Genomic DNA, 15488 nt, shown 5'->3' with positions numbered 1-15488 from the left:
ATGTGCCAGATGAAATGCATGTGATAAGTGATGGAAAAATGCCGTTGTACTTAAAATTTGTAGAATAACAGCATTCTCAGTTTTTTCTCAATTTAACGGTCCCATTCTCGAAGATTGTTTCCAGTGCTGGCTAGGTAATGTAATGATCTAATTTGTCGAAAGCTTTGGAGAAATCTGTGTATATTACGTCGACATGTCCTTGACTATTCAAAGCAGCATACACATATTGTATAAATTTTAATACATTAGTCTTAAGTTTTAAATTTTCTTCTCTCAATTTCTTCATTTTCTCCATGCATTGATTTATTTCTTCTGACTTTTTAAAATAAATGTTGCATTCTCATCCAACTTTACGTGAGCTAACTCCAAACGTTTGCCTAACTCTCGCTCAACCTCTACACTTGATTTCTTAAGCTCTGCAATTTCTTTTTTCACCCCATGTAAGAGCTGATAGATTTCCCCAATAGATTGTGTTGTTGCTAGTTCCAAGCCATGTACATTATTTCGTCTTTCCTTTTCACAACAAGCACACCTCCAAACTTAATTTTCAGATTGACAGAAAAATGTAAATCTACGTCTCCTATATTAATACATTTGCAATGGAACCAATGTTGACAGTTACTACTCTGAATCTTAGCATTTATATTTTGCCCAGAAACAGCCTTCTAACATGCTACACAAGAGCTCATGGTGGTGAAGAATGGTATCATGACTGATATAGAAATTGATTGTGTAGACTCAGGGTAACGCACTTCACTACTCTTTGGATATATGTTCAAGTTGGTAGCAGTTCACCTCAATGTTTATATACACAGATTCTTCCTCAAATGATGAAATTTGACTGAAACCTTAGTAAACCAGCGGCACACAGTTTCACTTCGTTATTCAAACTAGGTAAAACCATAATCACAAATTATTGAGGAGCACTATTGTCACACACCCACTACTCAACCAGTGCCATGTTGTCATATCTAGTTTGTATAGACTTAGGCTGAGAAAATGTCATCTAATTCTAAATATATCTTCGCCATAAGACCTATTTGTGTCGGTGCGACGTAAAGCAACTAGAAAAAAATTCTAAATATGCTACAAACACCCATCCATCTTCCAAGTGTGATAAACTGCCTAGGTGCGTGGTCGTCAGCAATGAGCTGTCGCTAATTAGCAACGATCAGTTATCATGACTTAAGGAGCAGGGTCTAATAAACAATTGCAAATGATCGGGGGGCAATTGACCAAGGCATATTAGCAGTTACTAATGAGTGCTGTCTAATAAGCAGTGACTGAAAAGTGTGGATTAATGAGGTGGGCATTACAAGTTTTTTACATTTTACGCAACTATCTCCTTACAACTCAGTTAAGTTTATATTCATGATTATCTGTGTTAATATAGCCTGTACAAAAATTTGAAAACTCAAGTTCGGCCAAAATTCATTAGAAAAGTTATGTTTTACATTTTTAGTTATGTAGTATAGATCAATAAAATGACTACTAACACTGATATACAAGAATTACATTTCATACTTCCCTCTAAACTACAATTTTAGCTAGCCTACTATTTCGGATGTCTCTCTTGCTTTATCCGGGCTTGAGACCTGCTCTACAGATAGAGTTGGAGACAGCACCCTAAAAGATGTAGGTTATTGAAGAGTCTCCAACATTATAGTGTACTGTATGCTACAGAAAAAAAGAAAGGTACTGTACTGACTGTACCGTAAAATCTATTATTCAGTAATACCCACATAATGTAATTCTTGCCCTATTTCTAGAATCTCTGCTTCATGCTTTGTGTAATGACAATCTAGATCGTCTCTGGTCAGTTACAAACGTTCTACGGGTAGGTTGGGATCTTACATCTACATGCGGTAACAGATGCTTGTTGTTAACATTTCGGACTACGTGCAGAGAGTTGATATGTAGAAAACTATATTTAACTGCTTTGGTGGTAAAAACGGGTTGAGAGCTTCTCGGTCGTCTTCTTTTTCATCGCCTTCTTTATTTTGTACTTCATCCTGCTGCTCTCCTCCTTTAGATGTTTGCACTGCGATAGAACACGTAGTAGGCTTAGGCAATGAAGTAAAATTAAAAACTCTGATTTTAAATACCATTGAGATCATCTTTTTCTTCCTCTTCTTTATCTTGCTTCTCTTCCTCTAGAGATGTGTGCATAGGAACAGAACTTGTTGTAAATCTAGACAATGAAGTAGATTTTGAAATAATTTGTTAAGGTTTACTATTCATAATTAAATAATTATCTGGTAGAATACGTTTCAGCTCTTTAAACTTCTTTCTTGATGAAGCTACACTACAAACTTCTTCATGATGTTTGCCATTGGAAGGGTAGTAGAACAGACTTTTACCGTGTTTGCTCAAAAAATTGCACTACACGACATCTTATGGCACTCTTGTTGTACCCCCAGAGAAAGGTTCTTCCACAATCTTTGCAAATATAACCCGGGGTAGGTTGTTTCATGATAGATATTTTCCTAAAGACAGAGAGAGGCAAAGAGAGATGAACGAACCATTTTAGTGTAATAGTTATTACATTCTCCCCACTACATGAACGAACCATCAGTTTAACGAATTGACTCTTTGGCCAATTACATTTGCAGATTTTTTTTCAGTTATGGTTGCGTGCTAATTTCACATGTTTTATGGAAGTAAATAAAAAAACGTTTCTTCAGCTTTTGTAAAACACGTTGTCAGAAATAAAAATAGCTTTCTTGTTAAAGTATTGAATCACTAAAAATATAATAACAGAACAAAAAACGTTGTCTTTCTCGATGTGAAACAATGGTAAATATATTTATTTTATATATTAATTTAGATACAGTTATATATATTTTAAGTTTCAGTATACAGTCGATGACGTAAAGTTATTAACTAATTCTTCTCCATGTGAATAAGCCAAGTTGTCATAATTTCTGAGGAAAAAATAACAAGGGCAACCTCGCCCAGAGTTGTGCGATCTGTATTTGACCATAATTCCATTTTGAGTTTAAAGTTATCTATGGTCTGACTCGGAAGCGGCAAGTGATGCTTGGTAGGAGGTGTGATTTGTATGGCTTTTAATCCCCAGGGGAGGAGGTGAATCCTGTGGGTTGCCTTTTTATAAATTGGATCCAAATGTAAGTGCTGCGGGTATTTTTGTAGGTAAATATTTTGTGATAGATGCAGAGATATGAAAGACGTGGTCATGTATGGAGTGCTGAGCATAGAAACTGGCATGTTACTGAGGTATGAGATGGAGGGAGTCGAGACAGGTATATATAGAGTTTGCTAAGATGATTTCCAAGATTTAGAACACTCTGTTGGAAGATTTATGAGACAATATGAAGTTAATTGGGATGGTAGTTTTGGGGGTTTTCAAAATGACAAATTTTTGGCATGTATCCAGTTTGGGGGAGGGGTGGGGAAGAATCCAGTATGGAGATTTACGATCTATACTTCATTTTTGAGTTGTACGAAGGGACGTGGAGCTTCTTTCAATGTGTCGGTAAGTAATTTTATCTAGTCCAGGGGCAGTGTTCTTTTAGTCCTGAGTGCGTCTTTTATATCTTAGAATGTAATAGGAGCATTTAGGGGATGCTGTGAGTTAAGAGCTGGAGGGGATACTAAGGTAAGGTGAAGAGGTTTTTGTATGATACCTGAATATTCCGACATTGCATCGTGGTCAGGATGGTAGATAATGGGATCGGTCGGTGGTGAGAAAATTACTTTATATTGATCTGCAAAAATGTCAGTTACTGTTTTATTATCACTGAGTGCAGATTTGTTATGCATTAGTAGATTCTAGGGGTAGGATTGCTTTATGTTTGTCAGTGAATTAAAGGTATTTTGTGTTCACATTTTTAGTACTACTTTATTGGTGTGAATTATACCACATGCGGTTCATAAAAGAGTTGTACTATTTTCGACACTAATTACGTGTCTTCATCAGCCAGTGATACAATTAAACAAAATACAAACATCCAAAAACAGTATCAAACACTTAGCACACGTATAATCGTGATGAAAAATAACTTAAAATTATGGTACAAAAATATGGAATGAGATTATGACGCGTCAGACCATGAAGTAAAATTCTTTAATATCTAAGGTGAGAAACTCAGTTGCTAAGTCCGTACACACATGAGAGATGATCCAGCTTGAAGCATATGTTATAAAATGTTTATATCATTGTCCTGGTAAATAAAAATTGCAAAGCATATATCATTCATATGAAGAATAACTCTTGTTTGTATAAGGTGTGGCATTTGAGGTCTTAATTCAGGTGGTTCCAGAGAAAATAGTATGGTCATATCAAGATCTTATTTTGAAACCATGCGTGATTCCCAGTTCGATATTGGACCATGGAAACCTGATAAAAAATGAAAAAAATGATGAAAGCCAAATTAATCATGTTGGAATTACAAACGCGGAAGGAAGAGTAAAAAAGGGTTCGAACTCTTCTCTTCCCGAATATTTGCCTTGTAATGTTCATGGGAATATTTTAATATTTGAAGTGTTTTGGGAGGCAGGGGAGGTTCGCATAGATGGCAGGTGTGGTCAGGAATGTGGAGTCGGTTGACAATAGCTAGTGTGGATTCTAGTTTCTTAACTTTGCCGAGCTCGATAGCTGCAGTCGCTTAAGTGCAGCCAGTATCCAGTAGTCGGGAAATAGTGGGTTCGAGCTCCACTGTCGGCAGCCCTGAAGATGGTTTTCCGTGGTTTTCCATTTTCACACCAGGCAAATGCCGGGGCTGTGCCTTAATTAAGGCCACGGCCGCTTCCTTCCATTTCCTAGGCCTTTCCTATCCCATCGTCGCCGTAAGACATTTCTGTGTCGGTGCGACGTAAAGCAAATAGCAAAAAAAGAAATTTCTTAACTTTATCTTCTAATTCATGCTGTGAAGTAGGTGGTTAAGTATTGCATATTATGTCTGATATTGTTTGTTGCTACCAAATAGTTTCGTGTATACCGTATGACTGGGGACGTCGGTTATGTTGCTATCGGTTTGTTCGTACATTTTTATGTTTAGTAATGCAGGGACATGGTCATTTCCCATTGAAGGTAGCATGGTGATATCACGGTTCATTGCTAGGTTAGGGCTCAGGATGAGAAATTCAGGGCTTGTATTTGATGTAGGGCGGGTTGGGGGAAGGGAGGGGTGAGTATATCATGTAATAGTTGATCGTACATAGCTTGTTGTTGTTGTGTATATGAAGTAATTTTAAAATCCGTGCTCGTGATGTAAGTACTGTATTTACGATCAGTATTTTCTACAAATTTCTGATGTGGGGAATAGCCAAGAGGTATATGAATTGTTGCTAAAGCTATTATTTGATTTCCAATACTGATTTCTATTTTTATCTTTTCAGATAGATATTCATTTAAAGAATTATAATGTTGTTCCGAAGGGATGGATTTATGAATACTAATTGCTACCCCTCCCTGACATCTATAGGGGCAGCAGTCACTTGAACCTTAAAGAATACACATTTAATGTAATAAACACTCATTTGCGACTAGGATCAAGGAGAAATAATGCACAGTGCTTTCGCGTCCCAGAGAAAGTTCCGTCAAAGTGAGTCTGGAAGATCAATCGGGCCGCTAGTTGGATCCGATACAGAACGTCAGGACGTTGAAATGGGACAGTATTCTCGAGCTCCATAGTGACGATTTTCAGAATGGTCTCAGTAGAAGGAGGGGAAGGGTGCAAGGGAATGGTGGGACAGGGATGTCAGTTGGTGTGATATGCAACACTTTTTCCGGCTGAGTGGGAGAAGGTTGACTTTTACCCTTACGCTTAACTGAGAAAGTGGGATGATGTTCACTGCAAGTGTTGCATTTTAGTGATCCCTTTCTCGTGCAAGCTCTTGAGGTGTGTTGACCACTACAACTCGCACATACATTCTGAAGAAAGCAATAGTAGGATGATCATAGAATTGGCAGCAATCGCAGTGTCTGCGCTGTGGTCAAAAAGACCAAGAGGCCTCCACATGATGTCTCTTCACATAGATCAGCAAACCTTCCCTCAGTACCTGGTTCATTGTTGCAATAATCCGGGGCAGGATACGCGGCAGCGAGGTGTGTAAGTTAGAATTCCGGATCCGAATGGCCCGGAATGTTTGTTGTCCCTGTTTCTGAAGATGACCAGTGATAACGTCCTCCGTGTAGCTGCTATCAATCCCATGTGCCACCGCTGACCAGATGGAGGCAGGACGCAAACGCGGTTAGTTTTGCCGCATTGTTGAGCCAGGTTCTGTAGTGCAGAATGTGTCCAAAATATGCTAGTCCTATTTTGTTGACTAGGACTGTGTAATAATTTCGTGAACTTTTGATTAATTGGCCATCTTTGCTATACTGAATTTCTAGGGGATAATATCGTGTGGCATTGGGAAGAAGCTCGGTGAATCTATTGCAGGTTTGGAGCCAGTGGTTAATATCCGGTTCAGATTTCTCATCTTCACCATAAAGAATGGGGCAGGAAGACCAGTGTTCGTTGTTGTGCTACTACGTTGTACTTTGTGTGAGCAGTGCGGGTTTTTTTACTGCCCCTGTTTAGCTCCTGATATTTAATGGTATGAACAGCAACAAGCGGTTTGAAGCTGGCAAATAGAACTGTGCTAGAGTATCACTCTAATGTTGATATGTGATGTGCTGCCTGATTGAGAGTGGAGTGTGTGTTCTGCCAGTAAATGCAAGTGGGATTTATTCCTCAGGAGCAATAGCAAGGTACGTGCAATGATTTGGGCTTGGAGATTTACTGTCTTCCAGGCTCCTAGCCTGCTTCCCTGCGTTCTCCTCCATCGCAATTTGTTGTCCTAATGGTGGTGGTGATGGTATAGAAATTCCAGACACACACGGAAGAAGCATTTCCCGCAGGTGGTATATTCCTTACTGATGGTGCTCTCTGTTGGTTTCTGTTGAAGATGTTATGTCGCAGCTCATAGTTGCTTTGCCATAATAATCAACATAATAGGATATAAACTTCATGGTTTTGATCCGCATTGAATAATAATTAAACTTATGTTTTAATGGTCCACCTTTCCAATACCATATAGTCTGTACACATTGCATAATATAGGATTGAAAAGGTGGATCATTAAAACATAAGTTTAATTATAATAGTGATACTACTCAATACTCGAATCTCATGATGAACCGATTCTCTATAAAAGATTATATCAATACTAGTTTGCTGAGTGAAAACGAGTGTAGTTATTGTTGTAGCTTTTGGGGTTCAAATCTCTATCTCAGAACTCAGAGATTCAGCGTTTGTTTCTTAATGGTGGTTGTGATGGAGATACTTATTTCAATCTGAATGGATGAAGTATAAATTTTAACAGCAGTTCATTTAGGTCTATTCGAAAAAGGTGTTTGATTGTCTAGATAAATCTGAGCTTGACTCAATTTTGTAACAGAAATGAGTACTGAGAAGGAAGAGGTCTTACACTACTGTGTCCAAAAGGAGGAGGTCAAGCGCTACTACATCTTTGAGGAGAAGGAGTTTCAAACTACAATGACGTTATGTTAACCAGCTTGGTATGAAAATGTGGAACCACTTAAAAACTATCTTCTTAACTGCGGATTCGAACTTACCATCCCTCTGGTGGATATTCTTGGCTATAGGACCGAAAAACATGTAGCAAACTCGCTCTGTGGAGGAGGAAAACACGCCGACTCTGGGATGCAAAGAGGCTGATGCAGCATTGAGCATTGGGAATCCAAGCTAAGTTGTATGTTTTATCCTAAAGTTCTTTCTAATCCTACCCTGCATAGTGACGTCATTAAAGTATTCTCAATCAGATCCACTGATTATTTTGAATTCATGCTAATTTTCCATCATCACTTACGTTAGATTCTTGTCAATGAATTCATGATGAAGTTTTATTTATTGCTTCATTTTGTTGCACCTCGTACCAATAGGGTCTGGTTACCTAGCGGGTAGGCCGCTTAAACCAGAATTATGATCATCATCATCATCATCATTGGTCTAGTCGGTGACCGTGTTTAGTCCCACTATGTGAGGAACACCATCGGTCTGTATTGCTTGTGAGTAGTACCATAATATGGGGAACACCATTGGTCTGTGTTACCTGTGAGTGGTGCCATTACGTATGACATGCCATGTGTCTATATTAACTGTGATTAGTACCACTATAGGTGGGAGCTCATGGTTCTGCTTTACTAGTAATTAATACTATTGGAAGGTTCAGTGACACGGATCGTGGAACCTTTTGGACAATAAGCATCCCCGAAAATAAGGCATTGTGAATTGGATCCACTGATTGTCTTTGATTCATGGTCATTTTGTCATTGTCATTCGTTTTAGGTTTTATTTCACAATACCAACAATAACATTTCCTTTAATTGTAAGTGTTGAAAACTTGATAATCATAGCAATTCTAATGTTAGAAATTTCGAACAAACATTGAATATCACTGCAACGTTATGAGGGGAAGTAAACTTTGGTATCTAAGTTTTTAGCTTCTCATTTAACTAAACTGTGTAAGCGACACAAGTGCTCCCGGTACAATGGACCCCACACCTTATTGGTTTGTAAAGACAAACAATTCTCAATAATGATATGAATTTTAGAAGTTCTTGCACAGCAAATTGAATTGTTCCAGTTGGTGTATTGCTCGTGATGTCATTTTATGTGTTCCGCTATTTATATTTTACTATGTGCTGAAGTCTACTATGATTTGTCTTTTAATACCTTGTATAAGAAAGGTTATCTCACCTTGTTAGATGACCAAATTTGGTTGGGGAATGTCAGGAACCATCCCTGCGTTTCATGTTAGGAATAATGCCAAGGTTTGGTGTGTCAGGCTTATAAACCTTGATTCTCTTTACACAAAATTGCAAAGGTTTTGAAAGCTTGAAGACCTCCATCAACCATTTCTTACTCCTGAAGAAAGGGCATGTGAAGAAGAGTTTCTTGAATAATGATGAAATGGATGATTCTGGCGAGTTTAATGGCAAATTTCCTAATCGTCCTGAAGTGTCACCGGTAGTTCAGTGTAAGCATAATGCTGTTAAAATTCTTGAACATATTCAAAATAAGTGTGCTAGATTTCAAGATTTGAAACAGCTGTATGTATCTTTATGTGTGAATACAGTGAGATGGGACACATGTGACTTCTAACTCATCAAGCTTTCATATGCCCCATCATTGTGTCCTCAAAGATTCTAGCATCACAAGCAAGCCAAGAATTGAGTTTGACAGATGTTGTGAATCTTGAAATGGGGCAGCTTTGAACTCTTTGTAAATGGTTGACCCTGAAATGTAGCCTGACTTCTTGTCTGTTGTTTTAAGGTTCATAAACTACCTTGTTACTCATTCAGCTGATATTCCTAAGGTATACAAATGTGTGTTAATACATCCCGACCACAAGAATCTTCAGAATATTGCATGGCATGAATCCTCTGATGAAGAGCTCAAGGACCTTACTACTGTTACAAGTTCTGCCCCATTTCTTGCTCCGTGATTTCTAGTTCAACTTGCTGCAGGACACACAGAATCTCACCCTACTGCATACTTTTTACGGTGATATCGTGTTGACAGGTACTAGCTCAATGGAAACAGGCCGGGAGCTTCAGTCAGAAACTTCTTCCCGGCCTTATAGTACAGATGTGTATCTCAGAAGTTGGACATACAATTGTCCAGAAGCCCTGGTCAATGTCCCTGTAAATGATAGGGAAATCTTGTCAGCATTAAACCTTATTAAGGATGAAGCTATTAAAACATTAGGTGTTATTTGCCATCCTAAATGTGATGAGTCTCAGTTAAAATAAACTTGGAAAATGCACGTAAGGAAATCTCTAAGAAAATAGAAATTGCAACACCATGAAGGCATTGGTCGTTTGTGTTGATTTTCAAGATATGAAATGATGCCATACTGGTATGTAAACGATCAAAGTTTCAGACCCATTGGATTGTTGCTACAGGTCTCCCCGCGTGATTGGTCGCGGAGGAATCAACTCCAGTATACGGACTCTGGTGTAGCGTAGTTGACTTGCAGTCTGTGCAGTGAAGTGTTCCCCGTCAAACATGCCTCGACGACAGAGAAGAGCACGCTATCAACAACTGTCGCTGTTTGAGAGGGCTCGGATAACTGGGCTGTCTGAGGCCGGATTATCGCTCCATATGTTGGCCGACAGGCATCTACGGTACAACGTGTAAGGCAGCACTGGGCAAATGAAGGTACCCACACTCGTAGACATGGCCCAGGCCCAGCGCGACAGACAACCTTGAGAGAGGATCGCCGCATCATTTGGATGGCCCGGATGGAACCCCATGCAACAGCAGCGCAACTTCGAGCAGCTGTGCCACCCCACGTTACACAACAAACAGTTGGTAATCGCCTGCATGCAGCTGGCTTACGAGTCCGTGTCCCTGCAGAAGGTGTTCCATTGACCCCACAACAGCTATGTGTAAGGCTGGCCTGGTGTCGAGAAAAATCAACGTGGGTCGACGAATGGCATAGGTTCGTCTTTAGTGATGAATCGCGCTTCTGTCTTGCCCGCAGTGATCGTCGGAATCGTGTGCGTTGACGTAACGGGGAGAGGGTCCGCCCAGATCTTATTGTCGAGAGGCACACAGGGCCATCACCAAGCATTATGGTCTGGGGAGCTATTGGCTTTAATGTGAAAGCACAATTAGTGCTTGTTGAAGGCACTATGACTGCTCGGCAGTACGTTGATAGGGTACTCAATCCAGTGGTTGTCCTTATGATGGTGAACATTGCTAATGGGATGTTTCAGCAGGACAATGCCCAGGTTCACACTGCACGCATCTCCAGAGAAGCTCTCCATGATATCACAACCTTAAAATGGCCCGCCAGATCCCTGGAACTCAGTCCTATTGAGCATGTGTGGAAATGATGGGTCGACAACTGGCCAACCGTCCTCAGCCACTCACAACTCTGGAACAACTGACCCGTGCAGTGCAGCAAGCATGGGCCGCAATTCCTCAGGAAGCGATCCAAGGCTTTATTGACTCCATGCCTCGACGAATTCATCAATGTATTGCAGCTCGTGGTGGGCACATCCTGTATTGATTGTTGTCCAAACTTGCGGTCAGAGGGACCTGAAAGTGTAATCATCGAATCACAACCGAACACTCGTCCTGCATGTTCAGTTGCAGCAATGTAGCACCACTCCTTCTGGGTGTCGCAATTTCCATTTTCTTCAGTGAATGTTAGAGGCTTCATCTGAAATTATTGAGATTTGGAGTGCTATGTAATAGGATAGAAGCAATCTTGTTACATATATTGTGTATACTTCTCGATATTGTATTAGATTTTTTTATTTAATCGTAAAATCTGATAACTCTTTGTTTTCTGTTTTCTAGATTTGGGAATGCTGCTCTATTGACCGGAAGTCAAGAGGGTACATGTAACAGTAGGTGCAAGATATTGATGGAAGTAAGTGAAGTAATGTGCATTTTGCCCAGTCGTAATGAATGCAGCCTACGCATGTTCTGTGACTTTGGTCAAAGCCCAATCCACCCCAACAGCCAATTGGAACTCGGTCGTAATGAATGCGGTTCTAAGTTTTCTCAGAAATGGAATCTTCAGCAACATCTGAGTACACCGTCTGGTGAGCGTCCACTTTACTGTGATCAATTTTGTTCTACGTTTACTCAACTGTCAAGTCTTCGGCAACCTCTGGTTACACATATCGATGAGCGTCCAATTTCTTGTAAACTATGTGGTAAGGAATTTACACATACGTCTTCTCTTCGCCGTCACTTTCTTACACATACTGGGGAGCGTCCACATTCTTGTGATCAGTGTGGTTCTAAGTTTGCTCTAAAGTCAAGTCTTCGACAACACCTCGTTACTCATACTAAGGAGCGTTCAATTTCCTGTAAACTATGTGGTAAGGAATTTACACAGACGTCTTCTCTTCGCCGTCACTTTCTTATACATAATGGGGAGCGTCCACATTCTTGTGATCAGTGTGGTTCTAAGTTTGCTCTAAAGTCAAGTCTTCGACAACACCTGGCTACTCATACTAATGATCGGCCTTATTCGTGTAAACAATGTGGTAACAAGTTTTCTCTAAAGAAAGCCCTGAATCAACATCTGCTTATACATACTGATCAGCGTCCCCATTCTTGTGATCAGTGTGGTTCAAAGTTTAAGCGAAAGACATGTCTTCGGCGTCACCTTGTTACACACACTGGTGAGCGTTCGCATTCCTGTAGACAGTGTGGTAAGACGTTTGCTCGAAAGCAAAATTTGCAGCGACACCTGACTACACATATCTTTCAGCGTCCATATTCCTGTGATAAATGTGCTTCTAAATTTACTCAAAAAGCACATCTGCGGCAACACCTGCTTACACATACTGCTGAGCGTCCATATTCTTGTGATCTATGTGGTGCTAAGTTTAATCGAATGTCAAATCTTCGGCAACATCTGTTTACACATACTAATGAGCGTCCATATTGCTGTGATCAATGTGGTTCTAAATTTTCTAAAAAGGCACGTCTTCAGCGTCACGTGCTTACACATACTGTTGAACGTCCAGATTCTTGAGATCGATGTGTTTCTATCGTTATTCAAGTGTCACATCTTCGGCAACACCCGGTTATATATTCTCGTGAGCGTTAACATTCTGTGGAGAATGCTGCAAGAAGTTTTTTGATATGAATCTTCGGCACTACCTGCTTACACATACTCGTGAGCGTCCATATTCTTGTAGCTACTGTAGTAGCAAGGTTTCGTTGAAGTCACATCGTCGGCAATACTGTGTTACACATACTGGTTGAGCGTCCATATTCTTGTGTTCAATGTCGTAATACGTTTTCGGAAAAGGAAGCGTTTGGACAACATTAGCTGAACCATACTGGGGAGCGTGTACATTCCTGGAATCAATGCGATATTTAGTGTCATTACCAAGTCCAGTCTTCGAAAACACAAGATACATTGCAGCTCTCCCAATTCGTTGAAAACGATGTGTGTAACAATTTTGGTGAAAAGTCTTGAGTTGAATATGCACTTGCTTATATATATATCTTACTTGCGTGAAAAAAGACAACGGTTATTAGACACGTCCACGTCATTGTGTTCAATGCGGTAATATTTCAACCTAATCTAATATTCAACAACAGATTTTTGTTATTAATGGATAGCGCCCAGATGGGCGTAATGGATGAAGTAAGAAGTTTCTTGAACTGTGCAAAGCGAAAATACAATATCTTACACACAATGTTATATATGTGAATAACAATTAAAACCATTAATAACCTTTGCCATATGACGAAAATGATAAATTCAAATACTTAAGCGCCTCACGCTGGGTGCCATCAGTAATATAATGTTAGTAATTAACCATTGCAATATTACGAAAATAAAATATGAATAAAGTACCGTACTTGATCGCCTCACACATGGTTGCCATAAATTAGCACGTCTGAAAACATCTGCACACTTACTCGCTGAACCGTACTCTGACATGCACCAACACACCTCTGCGTATTTGGATCCCTGCGAGCGCTACCGTGCGACGACCGCAGGTCAAATGCACCATATGGTCATGCCCCGAAATGATATAAAACCGAAAACCGCCCACCATAGCTTTGTTTCACCATATATCAGCATTATTTTTGAGAATGAATGTATTTGAACCCAAGCCGTCAGAATTATATAAAGGTCAGTTATCAACTTTGCAATCACGACATAACAATGGAATCGCTATATGTTTGTTTGTTATAAGTGCGATTAGTGAAGTGACAAGAGTTGGTGTGTAAATAAAAAAGACGCTCTGGCAACCATAAAATCCCAGAGTAAGTCAAGGGATATCACTCCGCACCTGTGTCAGGACCTGCGAACAGACGCCACGCCAGTGAGAACACTCTTATTTGGGAAGTAGTTAGATGAAAACGTGATCTGAGAACGCTCATGTATTGTATTTATGGGACACTTGAAGATCTTTGTGCAGTATGTAAGCATTGAATAGGGTTATGGATTGTGCTTTTATAATGACACTGCACCATCATAGCAGATATGAGGCAAAAAATAAGCACACGTCGAGGAACAGTTATTCATTTTTAATATAATAACAGTTATCATTAATATTATTTTTCCTGTTACAACACTTTGATATATTTAACTGTGGATGGCAGTTCATAGAAGGTGGAACTTTCATTTCAATGGCGATCAGCCAGCATGTTGCAAAGGAAATACTTTCATTTTCTAGAGACTGGGGGCACATAACTAGTTGAGTAATGGTAAACAAACAGTTGTACTACAAGTCAAGTGTATAAGAAGGCGAGTACAAGAGGGGTGAATTACATTTTATAATAGGATTAACGGGACGACTTTGCCGAGGAGCAGGTAGCCAGGGAAAAAAACAGTTGACAGACAGTATTCAAGCTGACGCAAACTCATCAGGCAGTAAATTTCATATGTGTGGAAATATGTGAGCTGCGTTTGGAGGAAAATGCTAGTCCAGGTCATCATCAGCCGAGCAAAACATGAAAAACAATGCATAGGAAAAAGAAAATAAAAGATCAAGTTCACTGCGGATCAGTAGAAGAGGCGATATAAAAGATGACGGGGGTAGACACTGTAAAATTCAGAAGAAGTAAAATGTCACTTAATAGAAACAGTGCGTAGATTTTCTGAGCGGCAGTATGGCACACGCAGTGTTAGGCAAAGTCTTATAATGATTTTTATGAAAAGCGGAGAACGGTTAAATGAGCTAGCTTGTATACACTGTCAGGCACAATGTCATAACACAATCGAACACGTATGAAGATCCATAAACGTGCTGAAGCTGAATATTAGTAGATCAATTGATGTAACTTGCCTAGGCCGTCTTTGTTCTTTTGGAAAGGATCTAAGCTACGGACCACCATAGCTCAATTGGTAGAGCATCCGACGCAAAATCGGGAGGTTGTGGGTTCGGATCCCATTGGTGTCTGGTTGGCCATTTTTGTACTGTACTTAACATCTCTTCAACACGTACTAAATGTACGTAACACGACCTAATAGGTTGAAAGTCGGTTTCGATTACAATGCGGTCGTGAAAATTCAATATTCATTGACTTGGCCCTCAACGGGCAACTTAAACGCACTCTACAGTGTGATGGTAGTAGTACCCGACCTGTAGCTTAGATCCCTTCCAACAGAACAAAGATAGCCTAGGCCACAATAGCTCAATTGGTAGAGCAACCGACGCGAAATCGGGAGGTTATGGGTTCGGATCCCACTGGTGTCTGGTTGGCCATTTTTGTTCTGTACTTAACATCTCTTCAACACGTACTAAATGTACGTATTACGACCTAATAGGTTGAATGTCGGTTTCGAGTAAAATTTTAAAACAAAATTCAGTCATTCCCGAGATTTTAAGTAACAACAGTTTCGAAAACCCGATGTAAAATGATGGAAAGTTACACAATGATTATTATTTTATTTTATATTTTCAAGGAAAGTTCGTCATATTTCAATAATAGAGAATGGTGAAAAAGGGAGAAATGACTCCAGCA

At 39.8% G+C, this 15488-nt stretch overlaps 1 protein-coding gene and 1 non-coding gene across 2 annotated transcripts in view; both read left to right on the top strand.

The window, feature by feature from the left end:
- The window catches only part of LOC136881828 (zinc finger protein 782-like), a 68607-nt gene extending 56073 nt beyond the window's left edge, over positions 1–12534 (top strand). Inside the window, exon 4 of the mRNA XM_067154263.2 lies at positions 11343–12534. Within this exon, the coding sequence (XP_067010364.2) occupies positions 11343–12534 (1192 nt within the window). The remainder of the gene's footprint in view (positions 1–11342) is intronic.
- Positions 12535–14849: 2315 nt separating this feature from the next.
- Positions 14850–14923, top strand: TRNAL-CAA (transfer RNA leucine (anticodon CAA)). Its single transcript has one exon. It is a non-coding gene; the product is annotated as a tRNA-Leu (tRNA).
- The last annotated feature ends 565 nt before the right edge of the window (positions 14924–15488 follow it).

The sequence above is a fragment of the Anabrus simplex genome, chromosome 10 (genome assembly GCF_040414725.1).
Source record: "Anabrus simplex isolate iqAnaSimp1 chromosome 10, ASM4041472v1, whole genome shotgun sequence".
Classification (NCBI taxonomy): domain Eukaryota; kingdom Metazoa; phylum Arthropoda; class Insecta; order Orthoptera; family Tettigoniidae; genus Anabrus; species Anabrus simplex.
Note: the sequence above shows the minus strand (reverse complement) of the source record. Positions and strands in the feature narration are given on the sequence as shown.